This window comes from Leptidea sinapis, chromosome 27, assembly GCF_905404315.1.
Source record: "Leptidea sinapis chromosome 27, ilLepSina1.1, whole genome shotgun sequence".
Lineage (NCBI taxonomy): Eukaryota > Metazoa > Arthropoda > Insecta > Lepidoptera > Pieridae > Leptidea > Leptidea sinapis.
In genome coordinates, this window is record NC_066291.1 from 12,139,934 (window position 1) to 12,157,740 (window position 17,807).

Sequence of the window (17,807 nt, forward strand, 5' to 3'; positions counted from 1 at the left end):
ATTGTAAGCAATTCTGTCAACAAAAAACGCGTGCGTATCGTTTTCGTATTTTCAGATTTTCAGCGCGCTAGTGACATATCTACCTCTTTTAATATTATAATATCATTGATTGAACCATGTCAATATAGTTTCTAAATTTTTATTAATAGTCATATTATAATTTATATTACACCGGGTAAATCATTCAAATAAATCACTAATTTTATATACCAATTTTTCGGTTTATTTACAAATATTTTCGGTAAACTTACTAGTTGGCATGATTCATGATCCGATAGAAAAAGCTTAATTACTTTGCCTTCTGCTGTAGGAATATTTGTGGCTATTATATCTAGGTATGCTTGTTGGCGAGTTGGTTCCGTTATATTTATATTAATATTTAAATTACTTAATAGACTCTGAAATAATTTTGATATCTGATTTTCTTTTAATATATCAATGTTAAAGTCTCCGGCTAATATAATATTTTTATTATTATTTATGGTTATGGTTATTGTGAGTACATTATGTGCATATCATAATTGGTAACCAATAGTGGCATAGTGTCAGTGATACCGTGCTCGTCATCACTATCGGCGCACTACGAGTACATGTCCGCAGTAAGAGATGGGACGTTTTTGCGAACCCACTGCACTCACCCTGATGAAGGACCTCCGAATGGACCGAAACTAGTACACCGATAAATCGTGAAAAAACCCGCATTAATAAATAAATCAACAATATCTCAAGAGTGTTTTAACAATTTAATTTGATTTGTTTAATTTAATTTGATTTGGTTTATGTGTTTACAATACAATATAAAAGAGGTTTAATTATTTATAAAACACTCACTGCCTTATTAACAGTACTTCAACAGAATACTTAAAAAAAATACGTAACTGCTACTCCACTTATGTAGGTACGTGTCCGGTTCGGGCAAAGAATATGTAATAGTACAAGTACAGATGTCTCACTCCGCAAAATCAATAAAAGAAATAGGAATTAGGAATAATTAACGGATACATAAATATATTAAATTATATACATTAAATGAAGACGTTACCAACTAAGCACTCACGTATTACTGAAGTGCAATTTGGCTTCGAAGAAACTGGACGTCATAAATAGAGCACGGCAATAAATTCAAATTCAAATTCAAAAAAACACTTTATTCGTGTAGGTCACGGAAATGACACTTATGAATGTCAAAAAAACAATAAAAATATTTTTTCTTATTGAATTTACCGCTACTTCGTAAAGGGTTGAGCTAATGAAAAGAAGTAGCAAGAAACTCATTACCACTCTTTTAAGTCAAGATTTACATTTTAATTGTTTTACAAATACAGCTGCCCTTCGTATTCTGGGGAGGGCACAGAACCGCGCATGACCAAGGACAAACGAGGCAGTAACACCACGGCACCCCGCTCCACACTCAAAGTGGACTTTTCACAGCTACAGGGGAATTCACTTCAATTTAAACGCCGTCCACCACCACCTTGAGACGGCGCAGCCGGCCTTGTGTTTCCTTACGGAGACGCAGATATCTCGACGTAGCGATAGGTCATATTTAACGTACCCCGGGTACAAAATTGAGCACAATCTTTTGCCTCATGCCGGGGTGTGTGTGTACGTTAGGGAGGATATCTGCTGTCGCCGTCTCGGCAATTTTGAGAGTAGGGACCTGTCCACTCCCTGGCTCCGCGTAGATTTAGAGGACCGCGTCCGCATTTATGCGTGTGTCTACAGGTCCCATAGTGGTAACACAGAAACCGATCATCTCATGGGCTGCGTTCAAGCGGCAATTGACGACGTGCTCGCACAGATCCCCTCCGCTGAAATCGTAGTCTTGGGTGATTTCAACGGGCACAATGCCGAATGGCTTAGATCACGTACCACAGACTACGCAGGGCGATCTGTGCATAATTTTGCATTGGCGTATGGTCTGTCCCAATTGGTTGAGTCGCCAACGCGGCTCCCAGATGTGGATAGCCACATGCCGTCCTTATTGTATCTTCTGTTGACTACACATACCGATGGTTACCAGGTCTTTGTCGATGCCCCTCTCGGAACGTCCGACCATTGCCTGGTCAGGAGTGTACCTATCCGACGCTAACGTCGCAGACCACCAGCGACCCGCCGCGTTTGGCACTACAAGTCAGCAGATTGGGATAGGATGCATTCCTTTTTTGCATCCTACCTTTGGGGCAGGGTTTGTTTCCCTTCGGATGATCCTAGTGCCTGCGCCGTTGCAGTAGCCGATGTGATACTGCAGGGTATGGATATTTTTATACCAAACTCTGTAGTGCCCATCGGTGGCAGATCATAGCCCTGGTTCGATGCGTCAGTTAAAGCAGCATCTGACTGCAAAAAACAGGCGTATCGAGCTTGGGTTGCGGCGCTGGTCACAAAGGATCCGAACTACACAGTTCTTAAGAGGAAATACAACCGTGCCTTCAGATTTTTTAAGCGGCAAATCGCCCGTGTAAAGTCAAAACACGTCGTCAAAATCGGCGAGCATATCAGTGATATGTTGGACACCTCCAACATTCATTGCCGGGAGAAACTTGTGTCTTCTATCGAGTCCTCTCTTGAGAAGTTCGCGGAATGGGGAAAATTGAACCTTGTCCAATTTAACCCCCAGAAGACTCAAGTTTGCGCGTTTACCACTAAAAAAACCCATTTGTTGTATCACCGCTCGTCGACAACACTTCCCTCAAAGCCTCGCCTAGTATCGGAATACTGGGTCTCGAAATCTCGAGCGATTGCCAATTTCGTGGTCATCTGGAAGGCAAAGCCAAATTGGCTTCAAAAAAACTGGGCGTCATTAATAGAGCACGGCAATACTTCAAGCCGGCCCACATACTAGCGCTCTACAAAGCGCAGGTCCGGCCACACATGGAGTATTGCTGTCATCTCTGGTCTGGCGCACCCCAGTATCAGCTCGATCCATTTGACCGCGTGCAACGTAGAGCAGCTCGAATTGCCGGGGACCCAGTGCTCTATGAAGGGCTGGATCACTTGGCGTTGCTTAGGGACGTCGCTTCATTGTGTGTCTTCTACCGCATTTATCATGGGGAGTGTTCCGAAGAGCTGTTTAACCTGATTCCTGCCGCTGAATTCCACCTTCGCACGACACGCCACAAGTTAGGATATCATCCTCACCATCTGGATGTGTGGTGGTCCTCCACAGTGCTGTTTTCGAGGAGCTTTCTTCCACGTACTACAAAGCTGTGGAATGAGCTTCCTTGTGCGGTGTTTTAGGGACGATACAACATGGGTACCTTCAAAAAAAGCTCGTACACCTTCCTTAAAGGCCGGCAACGCTCCTGTGATTCCTCTGGTGTTGCAAGAGATTGTGGGCGCGGGGTTCACTTAACAACAGGTAACCCGTACGCTCGTTTGTCCTCCTTTTCCATAAACAAAAAAAAATCATTTCAATTACAATATATGCAAAGTGACGCAACAAAATACTCAAGTGTCAAAAACTGAAAGGCTCGTGTAAGCCTGTAAGTCAAAAAAAGAACAAAAGGAAATTAATATTTATAAACACAAGAGTTATTGAATATAGTAGATGCATCAATCCACGTATACCGTAAATAAATAGAGGCATTATGTGAGCATTTCATAAAATAAAATATATAATAACTTTAAGTTTAAAGGAAATAATAAAAATGAAACACATCACGCAGACCTCCTGGTACCAAAATCATCCAGCCACCACGAGTAGCACCCATTCACGAGCATGACGCATGGACCAGCCATATCCTTCCTCGACCATATTTTAGGGAAGGGAACGACCCGCCCCACGTCGCCGCCAATACTTCAAGCCGACCCACATTCTAGCGCTGTACAAAGTGCAGGTCCGGCCGTATATGGAGTATTGCTGACATCTCGGTCTGGCACACCCCAGTATCAGCTCAATCCATTTGTACGCATTCAACGGAGAGCAGCTTGAATTGTCGGGGACTCGGCGTTGGCGTAAGGCGTTGCGTAGAGACATCCCTTCATTGTGTGTCCTCTACCGCACTTATCATGGGGAGTGTTCCGAAGAGCTGTTTCACATGATTCCAGCCGCCAAATCCCACCTTCTCACGACAAGCCACAAGTTATCATCCCCACTTACTTAATAGCTCAGATTTTTTTATAATATAAAAAGGTATATATGGTAATTTTCACTCAATATTCTTTAGTTGTCAAAACTACATTAGGTTACCAGTGGGAGGCTCCTTTGCACAGGATGCCGGCTAGATTATGGGTACCACAATGGCGCCTATTTCTGCCGTGAAGCAGTAATGTGTAAGCATTACTGTGTTTCGGTCTGAAGGGCGCCGTAGCTAGTGAAATTACTGGGCAAATGAGACTTAATATCTTGTCTCAAGGTGACAGGCGCAGTTGTAGTGCCGCTCAGAATTTTTGGGGGTTTCAAGAATCCTAAGCGGCACTGCATTGTAATGGGCAGGGCGTATCAATTACCATCAGCTGAACGTCCTGCTCGTCTTGTCCCTGAAATCTAGGAAATAAATAGTTAGCTCTCGTGAATGGTTATTTTATTATAATAATAATCACTTTTAATTAGATTGTTTCAGAGTATTTAGGAAGCTTCAAAAAATAGTTTTGGTTCGCAATGACCTTAAGATTGCATTATTTATGTTTCTCCATTTTTAAAAGATCGGTCGGACGCGTGAAGTAGGTAACGAACAAAGCTCGCGCGTGCGTCACAGCTCGCTCGTGAGCCTTTAATCTGACTAAATGTTTTACATAGCTCCTTATTGACTTTATTTGTAGGAATATTTTAAACAATAGACTGTTTGTCATTTATATTGATATATTAGAGAGATATATTAGATGTCATTGATATTGACTGTTAGCGTATTAATTAAAAACATCAAAATATTTGTCATCTAATACTATTCTAGTTCATTGACGTGAACAAAGTATACTGTTAAATATTTACTGTAATCTTATATATAAAATTCTCGTGTCACAATGTTAGTTACCTTACTCCTCCGAAACGGTTTTACTAATTTTTACCAAATTTTATATGCATATTCAGTAGGTCTGAGAATCGGCTACTATCTATTTTTCATTCCCCTAAATGTTAAGGGTAGTCCACCCCAATTTTTTTATTTTTTTTTTGACAATTTTTTTTTATTATGATTCAGCATTGAAAAATACATACAAATTTAAATTTTCGCTTTTCTGCAATCAACAACTATTTTTGTATCACGATTTTTATATTATTCTGTTCATCCACCAAATCGATATAGGGTTGCAAGATTGCAATCGAATACAATAATTGTAGTACGATATTTGGTAGGTCTGAGAATCGGTTGCATCAAAATTTTAATATTTTTTTTAAATATGTTATATGGCAATACTACGTTTGCTGGGTCAGCTAGTAGGTACATAAAATATCTAGGCTTAAATAGGCTCATCAAACTTAGCCCCCCCAAAAAAAATTTTTTCTATTTTTGAATTTTCAATATCGCATATCGTTAGTTCGTAGTTTGTTCTTAATTGTTCGCTATAAATAATTGTTTGTTTTTTTGTTGTTTATTTAAAAACAATTAATAAAAAATGGGGGGAAACGCCTACTATTTGGTTCTGGCACTCGCCAGCCGCTACCGCGGCACGCTACGCTCGGCTCGTGCGTTGTTTTAACTGTTCTAACATAACCTAACCTTACCAATTTTAATGAATTGCAAATTTTTTTTTAAAAAAAATCGAGAACAACCAAATGTTTATAGACAACAATCAAGAACAAATGGCGAACTAACGATGTAATAAAAAAAAAAATCTGGGTGGCTCACTTTCTTGAGCTGCTTAAATATTGAGCATTCTACCAAAGAATATTATAATTCAAGAATACTTTACAGGGCTAATACACAAAGAATACTGTACTCAATGGTCTATACTCTATGGTACTCAGTACTCACTCGCCGCCATCTTGTATTAAGATAATTAAGATTAACAACGCGGTTACAGTTAGCGTTCTTTTATGGTTTTCAATGATTAATAGAATATTAGGTCTAAAACGAAAATCTTAAAGGAATTTTTTGTAATTGTGTGTTTGTGACATTAATTTGAGTCAAATCTCGTTCTTTTAGGTAGTTTTTCGTATTCAAAAATATGGGACGAGGAAGGTAAGATACTAATTCTTTTGTGTCATAGTTTTTCTAATTTTTATCACACACTTATTGCCTTTTCTGTACTTATAAATCTTTAGAGATCGTAGTCGAGATCGCCGTCGAAGCCGAAGCAGGAGTAGAAGTAGAAGCCGCAGTCGCAGTCCTAGGTATGGCCTCGGCGGCGGCGGCGGCGGTGGTGGAGGCGGCGGTGGGGGATACGGCGGAGGAGGTAGACGCAATAATCCGGGCGCCAACCTTCGGAAACCGAAGTGGGACCTTAGCAGGCTCAAACCATTCAAGAAGGATTTCTATGTTCCCCATCCTGATGTTGAAGAAAGACCTGAATCAGAAGTTGAATCTTGGCGCAGTAATAATGAAATAACGCTAAAAGGGAAAAATATACCTAAGCCAACACTGACTTTTGAAGAAGCTGGATTTCCCAGCTATGTCATGGATGAAATTGATAAAATGGGATTTTCTAAACCTACTCCTATACAAGCTCAAGGTTGGCCTATAGCACTAAGTGGTCATGATATGGTAGGAATTGCATCCACTGGTTCTGGCAAGACACTGTCATATATTCTGCCTGCAATCGTGCATATTAACAATCAACCTAAATCTAGCAGGGGTGATGGTCCTATTGCCTTAGTGTTAGCACCGACTAGAGAATTAGCACAACAGATACAAGAAGTTTCTGACAAATTTGCTAACACCTCAAAAATACACAATACATGCTTATTTGGGGGAGCACCTAAAGGGCCACAAGCTAGAGATCTGGATGCAGGGGTAGAGATTGTAATAGCCACACCAGGTCGTTTATTAGACTTCTTAGAGAGTGGAAGAACTAACTTGAAAAGATGCACATATTTAGTCCTTGATGAAGCTGATAGAATGTTGGACATGGGATTTGAACCTCAAATAAGAAAAATTATAGAACAGATACGACCAGATCGACAAACCCTTATGTGGTCTGCTACTTGGCCTAGAGAAGTGCAGAGTTTAGCTTCAGAATTTTTAAAAGATTATTTGCAAATAAATGTTGGATCACTTTCACTTGCTGCAAATCATAATATTCTTCAAATAATAGATGTTTGTATGGAGTATGAGAAAGAAACTAAATTGAGTACTCTGCTAAAAGAAATTATGGCTGAGAAAGAAAATAAGACTATCATATTTATAGAAACAAAGCGCAGAGTTGATGATATCACAAGAAAAATGAAGAGAGATGGGTGAGTAATTATTTATCAATGGATGTATATTAACTACCAATGTTTAGATTAAGGTTCTATATCTAGGCTTAAATATGCTCTTAGGCTATGCAAATGAGGCAACATAAATTTCAGTCCTCTCTTGTGCAATAATTCTTTTCAATGGGGCTATATCTCTCAAATTTCAACACAACAAATTACTTTAATATAAATAGAAAAATGTAATATTTTTGAAAGATGCATGTTCATCATTCCTAGATAATCTTTATAAAATATGCTCAAATATAAATACCATTGTAGATCAGTAGTGTTCATATAAAGTGTCATTCAAGAAAATTTTATGGTTTTGATTTAAATATGTTTTCATTAATTAAAAAAAATGTGTTCCTAAAGTTCTGTGGGTAAGTTTATGTCTACCTCACATATATCTCTTTCAAGGCTGGCAGCTTTTTCTATTTTTTCCTCTGTTATAACTGGGGAGAATGGGTGTTTTCTAGGGAATCTTCCTATTTTGTCCAGCTTTTATTTAAAAATAATACTAATATGAAAATAATACAATTCTTTTATACTTAATTTTTGCAACTGTTACTCATAAAAGTATTATGCATTTAAAAAATAATTGTGTTAAAATTAAAAGAAATGGTGGAAGATAATTTCTTTTCTCAGTCTCAGTATAAATTCACTTAGACATACTTTTTTTATGACAATTAGGGAAGAAGGAGAGGAACAGGAAATTCAGTTGATGGTTATTGATAGGCACTGCCTATTACAATGCAGTGCCATTCAGGATTCTTGAAAAACCCAACAATTCTGAGTGGCACTACAATTGCGCTCGTCACCTTGAGACATAAGATGTTAAGTCTCATCTGCCCAGTAATATCACTAGCTTGGCACTCTTCAGACTGAAACACAGTAATGCTTACATACCACTTCACGGCAGGAATAGGTGCCATTGTGGTAACCATACTCCCACTGGTTTGAGTTATTAGTAAACCTCTGGATATTATTAGTTAACAGTGAATTGCCTTGAACAGAGTTGTCACAAAGTGAGTGAGTCACTGTGAATGATGTGCTTGTCACTTTATCTCATAAAAAGTCTGACCTTGATCATCCAAAATTATAATTTTTCTAGGTTTCTATTTTACAAACTGTGTAGAAGTCCTTTTTGTCATTCTATTATAGTGTCTCTGTGTATTTATAATTTAAATTTATTATGTTTACTTTTAAGGTGGCCCGCTGTTTGTATTCATGGTGATAAATCTCAAAATGAACGTGATTGGGTACTACAAGGTATGTTTGACTGCAGAAAAGTTCAAAATGTACTCATTTACAACTTAGCTAAGTAGGTCTATGAAGCTTAACACTTAGAAAGATGGTAAAATTAGCTACTTTGAAGATGGTGGCTGGTCAGATCACTACATATACTTGTATTTAGAAAGGTTTTATTTGGAGGGGTTAGTAAATAAAATTACATTGAAATGATTATAAAAAAATAAATTGCAGTTTTTACAGTTAAAAGTTTTAATTTTGTTATAAGAATCACAAAGCAGCTTTTTATTATTATTTATTTTTATTTTTACATTAGCTAATTAATATAGTATTTATAATATTTATTCCTATCAGTTCCTTATATAAAATGTAACAATTGATTCCTGGTCGATCTACAATCATTATGTCATCACTGCACTTTCAGCTTCAAATTCAGAATGATTGTTGGTGTAATGGTATAATATGATTGGAAAAAGTAGTGCTTGTGAGAAGAACGTAGTATCTATGATAGTATCAATATCAATGTATTTTAAAATTATAGCTTATACTAAATTAGTTTATAAGATGATGCATCAAATATATGGTTCAAAGTTTTAAAGTGTTTTATATATTAAATATATCATAAAAACTCCACTGACTAATAGAACAAAACAATTCAGATTTTTACAGAAAGTACCTTTCTATTACATTTATAAACACTTCTTTGTTTATAACAGTCAAATGACTGTGATCTTTATATACCAGCACTTTAAACAGTGAATAAAGACATTAAATGTTTGGTTATGTATTTTTAAATTCTATTTAAGTCACAAATTATCTGTAAATTAAGTCAAAAAGTTTTGGAAGATGCAAACTTTATAGTGTTAAATTTCCAGTTTCCAGTTGAATTTTATTTTATTCTGTCGACAGACATTAATTTTTTTTAGCTCACTGAAACAGTCATTTGTGCTTTATAGTTATGTGTAGTTATTTCAGTATATTAATATAATGACATAGAATTAAATAACTACGGTTATCACAGAGAGTTGTGTAAACTCAGGTGGTTCTTGTTTTGCTAGCTGCTATATTCAAAGTGCATTGTTAAACACAACTGCCTGTTATCATCTTTCTCTTTTGAATATCTGTTAGATGTATTACAAGCTATTTGATATTTTTTTTAATATAGCTGTAATAACGAGGAAGAAAGTTGTCTACAAAGTCAGGTTATGTTTTTTATAGGTTATGTAAACAACTTGTTATTTTCAAGTAATTCTACTCACTTGTAGGCTTAAATACATACACAAATTTAATTTATTTACTGAAATTTCGGCATCAATCACAAATTGTGTTATTTAAATTAAATTTGATAGATTATGTTTATAATATATGTGTACAATGTATATTTTTGTAATATTACCTAAAATTTTTCAATCAACTATTCAACAATAGTTTCAGAAATGTCGAGTCTAGATTGAAAATTGAAATTGATTTAATCTGATAGCTTGGGCTAACACAAAAATAGTTAAGCGGGGCACGGTGCTGGTAGTGTGTGGTGTCACTGTGTCGGCGGAGTGGTCGCGCTCCATGACAGTACTCAGAGTGTGTCTGCATGTGCAGGCTGTGGCGCGTTGCGGCTGGGCGGCGGAGGCGGCGGCCCGGGCGCCGGTCGCTGCGTCCGTCCCTAGTAGCGAGGCATAGCCCTAAGCACTGAGTTGCACCGCGGCGCCACTGACTTGCACCGCGGCTGCTCTGAGCCGCTGGCACTCGGCGGCGAGTCTGGTCGCCGCGCGGCAGCTGCCACCTCGCCGTCCAAGCCCCGAGTGCTAACGGATATGCCTTATATAACTTTTGTTGTTTTATCCCTTTGTTATCTGATGGATAAAAAATATTAGTAAGTTCACTGAGATAACATTTAAAAACTACACACATAACTAATTTAATAAATGGACTGCAGTCCTCGTCTAATAATTACTTTAAAGTATGTATTCTCATCAAAATAGTATTATATTTATATAGTATTCCTCATTATATCATAAGAAGGGATGATTTAATTACAGCCAGTACACAAGTAAGTAAAGATAAGGCGCGTTATATACAAATTTACAATTACATTGGAGAACAGCTCATGGTTTATGTGCCAGTCCATAGATAGCGGTATCATGAATTAAAATGTGTAAACTGATCATGCACTTATAACATTATTAACATTTTACAGACTTTCGTAGTGGAAAAGCCCCGATACTTGTTGCCACGGATGTTGCAGCTAGAGGTTTAGGTATATACTTTCATATTTGTTTTGTTTATACATTGGTTATAATTATTTCAGTATACTATCATGAAGCTTTCTTTCCAGATGTGGATGATGTAAAGTTTGTTATTAATTTTGACTATCCCAGTAATTCTGAAGATTATGTTCATCGTATTGGAAGAACTGGAAGGACAAATAAGACTGGAACAGCATATACATTCTTTACACCCTCAAATGCTGCAAAGGCTGGTGATTTAGTGGCAGTTTTGAAGGAAGCTAAACAAGTGGTTAATCCAAAATTACAAGAGCTTTCGGAACGGGGTAGTGGCGGCGGTGGTAGACGTAAGTTATTATAATAGTTGTATGTGGAATGAGGGTGCCCTTATGATAATGACAAGAAAATGACATGAAACTTATTATTACCAGTCTTTTAAATTAACTGGCATAGCTTCATAATCATTTTGAAATACATGATTTTTATTATGCTACTTTGTCCATGTTCTAATTCAATTAATTTGGATTTAGCAGCACAAACGGATAAATAAAAAAACTAGTAGAGATTGCGCTAGTGTTATATAAAACTCGTGCAAAATGTCTGCTGGTGACTGATGTATTGACTGGTTTTGACAGTGATTATTTCTCGAGTGTCTTAAATATCCGTCCCAGTTACCTTTCCAGTGACATGCTCAATATATTGGTACCTCTTAAAGCGCTAAAGTTCAAAGCGCTCCAGGATGGCGCGGAATATCAAACTACTTTTATAAAAATACTAGATTTGCTATTTGCAAACCCATTACACACATTTGCAATACTTGTTTCTTGACAGCAGTTTTCCCCACTGCATTGAAAAAATCTATTATATATCCCTTTTATAAAGGTGGAGATAGAGATAGTTCTTCGAACTGTTGTCCAATTTCTTTACTTCCTGCACTATCCAAGATAGAAAATATCATAAACAAAAAACTGGTGATATACCTAGAGAGTAAAAACTTGCTATTGAATAATCAGTTTGGTTTTCGGCCCAAAAAATCAACTTCTACTGCAGTAACAAAAATAACCTATGATTTAGTTAATAACCTGGATTCAGGTAAAAAGTGTTTGGGCGTTTTCCTAGATCTCACGAAGGCATTCGACACTGTGTCTGCTCCCAACCTTTTACATAAACTAGAGCAACTCGGTATAAGGAGTCTTCAGCTAAAACTTTTTGAGAGCTACCTTACAAAAAGCAAACAAGCTGTCAAAATAATTGACCAATATCTAAGTGATGAGGTCAATGTTGACTGTGGAGTTCCGCAAGGAAGCATACTTGGGCCAACGCTCTTCACTATATATATTAACCAACTCTGTAACATGCAATTACCTAACACTGTCATCTCAACAAATGCAGACAAGACTGCATTAATATTTTCAGGAAGTACATGGGTAGACGTTAAGGAACCAGTGGGAGGCTCCTTTGCACAGGAAGCTGGCTAGATTATGGGTACCACAACGGCGCCTATTTCTGCCCTGAAGCAGTAATGTGTAAGCATTACTGTGTTTCGGTCTGAAGGGCGCCGTAGCTAGTGAAATTACTGGGCAAATGAGGCTAAACATCTTGTCTCAAGGTGACGAGCGCAATTGTTGTGCCGCTCAGAATTTTTGGGTTTTTTGAGAATCCTGAGCGGCACTGCATTGTAATGGGCATGGCGTATTCATTACCATCAGCTGAACGTCCTGGTCGTCTCGTCCCTTATTATCATAAAAAATAAGAAGGAAATAGCAGAAAGAGGCTTATGCAAAGTATCTAATTGGCTGAAACTCAACATATTGACCCTAAATGTAAATAAAACGAAGTACCGTCCCCTTCTCAATTCCAACCAGAAACCCCTTTCTTATCAAGTTCTCTATATAATAAAATAAATAAAGATCTCAATATTTTTGAAATGACTACAAACAAACTCAAACATGAAATTCAAAACTGGTTTCTAACAAAAGACTATAGAGAAACTGAATAATTGGTAGAAATTATAACTTAATACATTTAAAACATTACATGACCGTTCTTAGAAAGTAAATCTACTTTAGGATCAATAAATAAAAACCACTTAAAAAATTAATGAGAAAAAAAGGGATAAAAATAAAATCTCGTCGCTTCTAGTAGCTGCTAGTACTGTGTTGATTCATGTCGGTATCAACTCGCTTATCGTTTTATTGAGGGTACATGTAATTTTGATACAACAGCGAAGTACAGATAATTTTGTGCAACGTATACCATTTTTATTAGAAACTGTGGTAATAATGTAGTGTGTTTGATTATTGATTGGTAGACATCCCGTTATTTTATTAAGTGTAACAAACCAATGATGTGAATCAGGTTAGCTACCTAACTACCCAACTGGCGAAATGGTCTGGGTATGTACCGAAAGTAATTTTACTTTACTTAAATATCACATTACACGTATTATTTACATTACTTTAGTTGACCTCAATAATTAATACACAATATTATTAAGCTATTGCATAGCTTCTATCGCGGGCCTTGAGCGTGGAGACTTACTAGATGTATATAGATATTTCGCCACGGTCGTTACAGTTGCCGTGGAACAGCGGTTATCACGTATGCTTTTTGTGCAGAAGGTCCCAGATTCGAGCCTGTGGTACTTCTTGATTTTTTTATCACGTTTTCTAATTTTTATTCTCTATCTATTAATTTATATCTCTATTCTCCAAATCCAAAATTGGACGAGGGTAGAGCATTTTATTCATCGCACTTTACTGGATGGAGTACATCTAAGAAGGGTCGAAATTACTTGGTACAAATGGTAATAAATTTCCAATTATTTTGGCGGCGATTTCAACATCAACTTCGCTGATAAAAAATCAGAGCGCTTGACAACTTTTCTTTCGAAAATTTTGAATTTGAAAATGAATAATGATCCACAAGAATCCACAACAAAATATAGGACCACCATTGACGCGATATTTTCCAGATATTTAGAAGATATCAAGTCTGAAACTTATGTTTCTTATTTCAGTAATTACCATAAACCTATAGTTTCAATGATAAGTATTCCTGAATAACCTACATGTATTGAAAGATAATAAAAATATTTTGAACAATATTAACTTCTCATTTATTTCATAAAAGAAAAAAAAAACTTATCAGTCAACACGCTCAAAAAGTGTAACTTGAATTAATATCAAAGAAAAAAAAACTTAGGAAAAAAAATACTGCTTAAATAAAATAAATAAATAATTATAATTGCATAAGTTGATAAAAAATGCTATGTAATAGCTTTACCGCGGCAGTCCCCGAGTGCCACACGTCTTTTTTTATTAATACTTTATATTTTAATAGGTTTAGGATACATTTAAACTTGTTTAATTTAAATCTAGGTAATAATTTAGATACCTTCCGTTACTAATTCGCAAATAATCACATATTCCTTTAGAAAATATTATGTCTATCTATATTTTATACATATAATGAAATATACATTAATATACCTTCACTAGTATGTAGATAATTATCTGGTGGTATACATACCTACCTACATATTTACTTATTACTACTCATACCTTTAAATTATATTTTACCTACTTAACTGGAATTATATATTTTATTACTTAGTTATTCTTCCTCTCAAATTTCTTAAACTACTCCTCATATTGTGCATTATAATAGTCAGACATACACATTCTTCAACTATGGAATAACAGACCGATACAGGGGGAGTACTAATATCCTAGACACGGAAACTTAGGAGTTAGAGCTCAGCCATGTACTAGTAGATTGTTGTCATAATGTAGACTACATACATACACTGCAGCAAAATATCAATTTTCTGGATAGGCACCAACTTTTATGTCTGTTTCACATAAGCCTACTGCCTGTATGTGCCTAGTTTATTTAAGAAGTCCTAGCAATAAAAACTTCGTACCTACTTGTGTAGATGCACTTACCAAAGTTAAGTATGTAGGCTTCTTCTTAATGTTTGTACCTAAGGTTGTGATGTATAATGTTGTGTAGTAGGTATTATGAGTATGTAGTAACTTGTACATGGTTTTTTGTATAATACGTTTTCTTTTGAGACAAAATAAAATATTTGTATAGTTAAGCTTATGAATAATGGTGACTCCTAGATATTTTGTGTGTGGAGACTTTTTCAACAATAGGACATGTGCAGTTATTATTTATCAATTTTTTCACTCGAATGCTTTTTGATATGTACATTTTTGGTTTGCAAATAAATAAAGATGACTGGCGTAGTGATTAATTTATAATATACATTGCAGGTCATCGTCGCGGCGGTCGATACCGCAGAGGTCGTCGCTCCAGATCCAGATCCCGCTCCCGCGACAGGCGACGCCGCTCCCGCACACGCTCGCGGTCGCGGGACCGTCGTCGCCGCCGACACAGTTCATCTCGTTCGTCAAGAAGCCGCTCGTCTCGTTCATCGCGAAGCCGCTCTCGTTCCCGCTCTCGCAGCCGTTCTCGCTCAGGCAAGTGCAGCCCAGTAAAGGATGCTCCTACCGTAAATCAGAAACCGTCGCAGGGCTTGCTTCCTACGCCTCAACCACTTTTGCCCACACCTATTGGTCCACAGCTTCCGATAAACTTTGATAATGCAAATGGTAAAGAAAAACCGATTAATACACTACAAAATAAAAATAGTACAGATAGCAATCCATTTATAAACAATTTAGTCAACAAAAATGTAAATGCGAGCAATAATTATGAACAACAATCAACCAGTGTACCACCACCATCACTGATGGCTATAAATCCACAAGTGAATCCACAGATGTGTATGAATACCATGAATGGGCAAGGCTTTGTAATGCCGACTTATTTTCCTGCAGAGCAGTATGGAGTGATGATGCCTTCATATACTACTAACCCTATGTTAAATACAACGTGGGGGGCTCCACCTCCCCCGCCACCTCCCCCTCCCCCGGCAGAAGTCCAATGTGGAAATTTTAACCAAAATTATGGGCAAAGTGGTTTGGGTCATAGCGGCGTAGACTCAGATTCCAGAAATCCGGGACGTTCTGGTGGTCTCGGGAGTTCGACCCAATATGACTACCGCGGCAGCCTCGGCTCTGGAATGTCTTCAGGCTCAAGTGGAGGCTTGGGCTCCGGAGCAAGAGTTGGCTCCAGTGGAGGCCACAGGTCAGAAGGTGGTCTCGGCTGCAGTGGGGGCCCGGGCTTTGGCGAGGGCCTGGGCTCTGGTGGAGGTCTGGGCTCTGGCGGAGGCTTGGGCTCTGAAGATAACGGTAGTGGCCAGAGGCAGAGAGGTGGTCGAGAGCGGAGAAGGCGAGGTGGAAGAGGACGCAATCGCGACCGCGATGGCTTTAGCTCGGAAAGTTCGGGCGGAGGCCTCGGGTCGCAAGACTCGGGCGGATTGGACACAGGCGGCCTCGCGTCTGGCGGTCCCGCAGTGCCCCATGGGAGCCTTCTTCCGCGCCTGCTGCCTCAAAGCGGAGATCATAGTGCTTCACAAGCTGCCAATTTCACTGCCTTTGGCTCATACGGCTCTAAAAACAGACGACATCCACAAGATAATAGTGATTTCCAAAATTTTAACCAAAATAATCAACCTCAGCAGAATAATTACTATCCTCAGCAAAATTATGGCTTTGGTGCTGAATACTATAATCCCGCTTTGAACCAAGCTCATGCGAGCAGCGCAATGTCGAATGGCTCCATGGGGTACCATCATGACCGCCAGCCAAATCGCTTCCACCGTTGAACGTGAATGAGGTTTGTTAAATTCACAAACCGATGCTGTAGACCTTAACATTTACACATCATTATAACAGTTACACATTTTCATGCAAACACTAGATTCTGTTTCTCATTGTTATAGAAAGTTTTTCATATTTTTTTTACATATATTGTATATTTTGTACTTATAGAGAATGGACGCAATGGGGATTCTAGGCGTCGAAGAAGACGTTAAGGAAGAACTTTTTGGAGTAGCTTTAATGTTTAAGGAACAAATGAAGTGCAACAAGATTTTAATTTTCCATTCCATTGTGTGGGCTTGTATTGTATTGAATCATCATTATGTGAATAGAAAGTTTTGATAATATAATGAACATATAGCTGCCTTGCATCAAAAATATTTGTACTAGTAGTAGTATTATAACAGTATTGTTATAACATAAATATATTATATGTTATAGTATGACACAATATAATATAATATTATTGTGGTTTATTACACATTACACTAATGTTATGTCTAACAAGTTATGTATAGAAATTCAACTTTGGTTCACAAGATTATGCATAACATTTGGTTTCTAGTTTCGATTTAATTATTACACAATGCCAAAAGTACAATGGAACATAATATTACCAAATTCAGAGTTATGTTGCAAAAGTGTAATTATAATAATAAGGTATGTAATATTGACTAAAAAAACTTATTTTGTACTAATTATCATGTAACAGTAGTTTTGGCTTGGCAGCCATAATGACATTGTCTCAGACTACATTTAAATATGTACCTTACAAAAAGTAAAGGCTAGATTTCCATTAGTGGAATATCAAATATCTCCATACTTTGTGTATTGGATATATAAATGACTGTATATATATTATGTATGCCTGAAATGAAATGCATTAGGTATGTTTTGTATTGAATTGAAATTACGATATTTAAGAAATACTGGTAGATGTAGTAATATAGTTCATGTATACATACATTAAACAGTGATTTTAAGTAAGTTGTTTTAATTTCCGACACTAAATATCATCATTACTGCTGGAAAATGAACTTTAGAATGGGGGTAATTTTCACCATCAAGTAATACCAGCTTATTACTAATGTATTGACAGACATTGTTCTGTCATAAAACGGTTCGAGAGATATGGTAAATGCGTGGGTGGGATCGTAACACGACAAACTATATATGTAAACCTCCATCCTTGAGCTTCAACGAATCTATTACAAAAGATTTCATTGAGGTCGGTCGAGTAGTTTAGGGGTTATTAGGGAACATACATTA

The 17,807-nt window shown here is 37.2% G+C and overlaps 1 protein-coding gene across 2 annotated transcripts; it reads left to right on the forward strand.

Annotated features, from left to right (window-relative positions):
* The first annotated feature begins 5,931 nt into the window (after positions 1-5,931).
* On the forward strand, positions 5,932-17,521 carry LOC126972720 (uncharacterized). Of its 2 annotated transcripts, none has more exons than XM_050819631.1 (7): positions 5,932-6,122; positions 6,206-7,336; positions 8,544-8,605; positions 10,779-10,838; positions 10,917-11,153; positions 15,087-16,554; positions 16,710-17,521. In XM_050819631.1, the coding sequence occupies exons 1-6, from the start codon at positions 6,109-6,111 to the stop codon at positions 16,541-16,543; spliced, it is 2,961 nt and encodes a 986-aa protein (XP_050675588.1). In that variant the 5' UTR covers positions 5,932-6,108; the 3' UTR covers positions 16,544-16,554; positions 16,710-17,521. The 2 variants fall into 2 exon arrangements, with proteins under 2 accessions (XP_050675588.1, XP_050675589.1); XM_050819632.1 differs by having other exon boundaries at positions 15,087-15,293.
* The last annotated feature ends 286 nt before the right edge of the window (positions 17,522-17,807 follow it).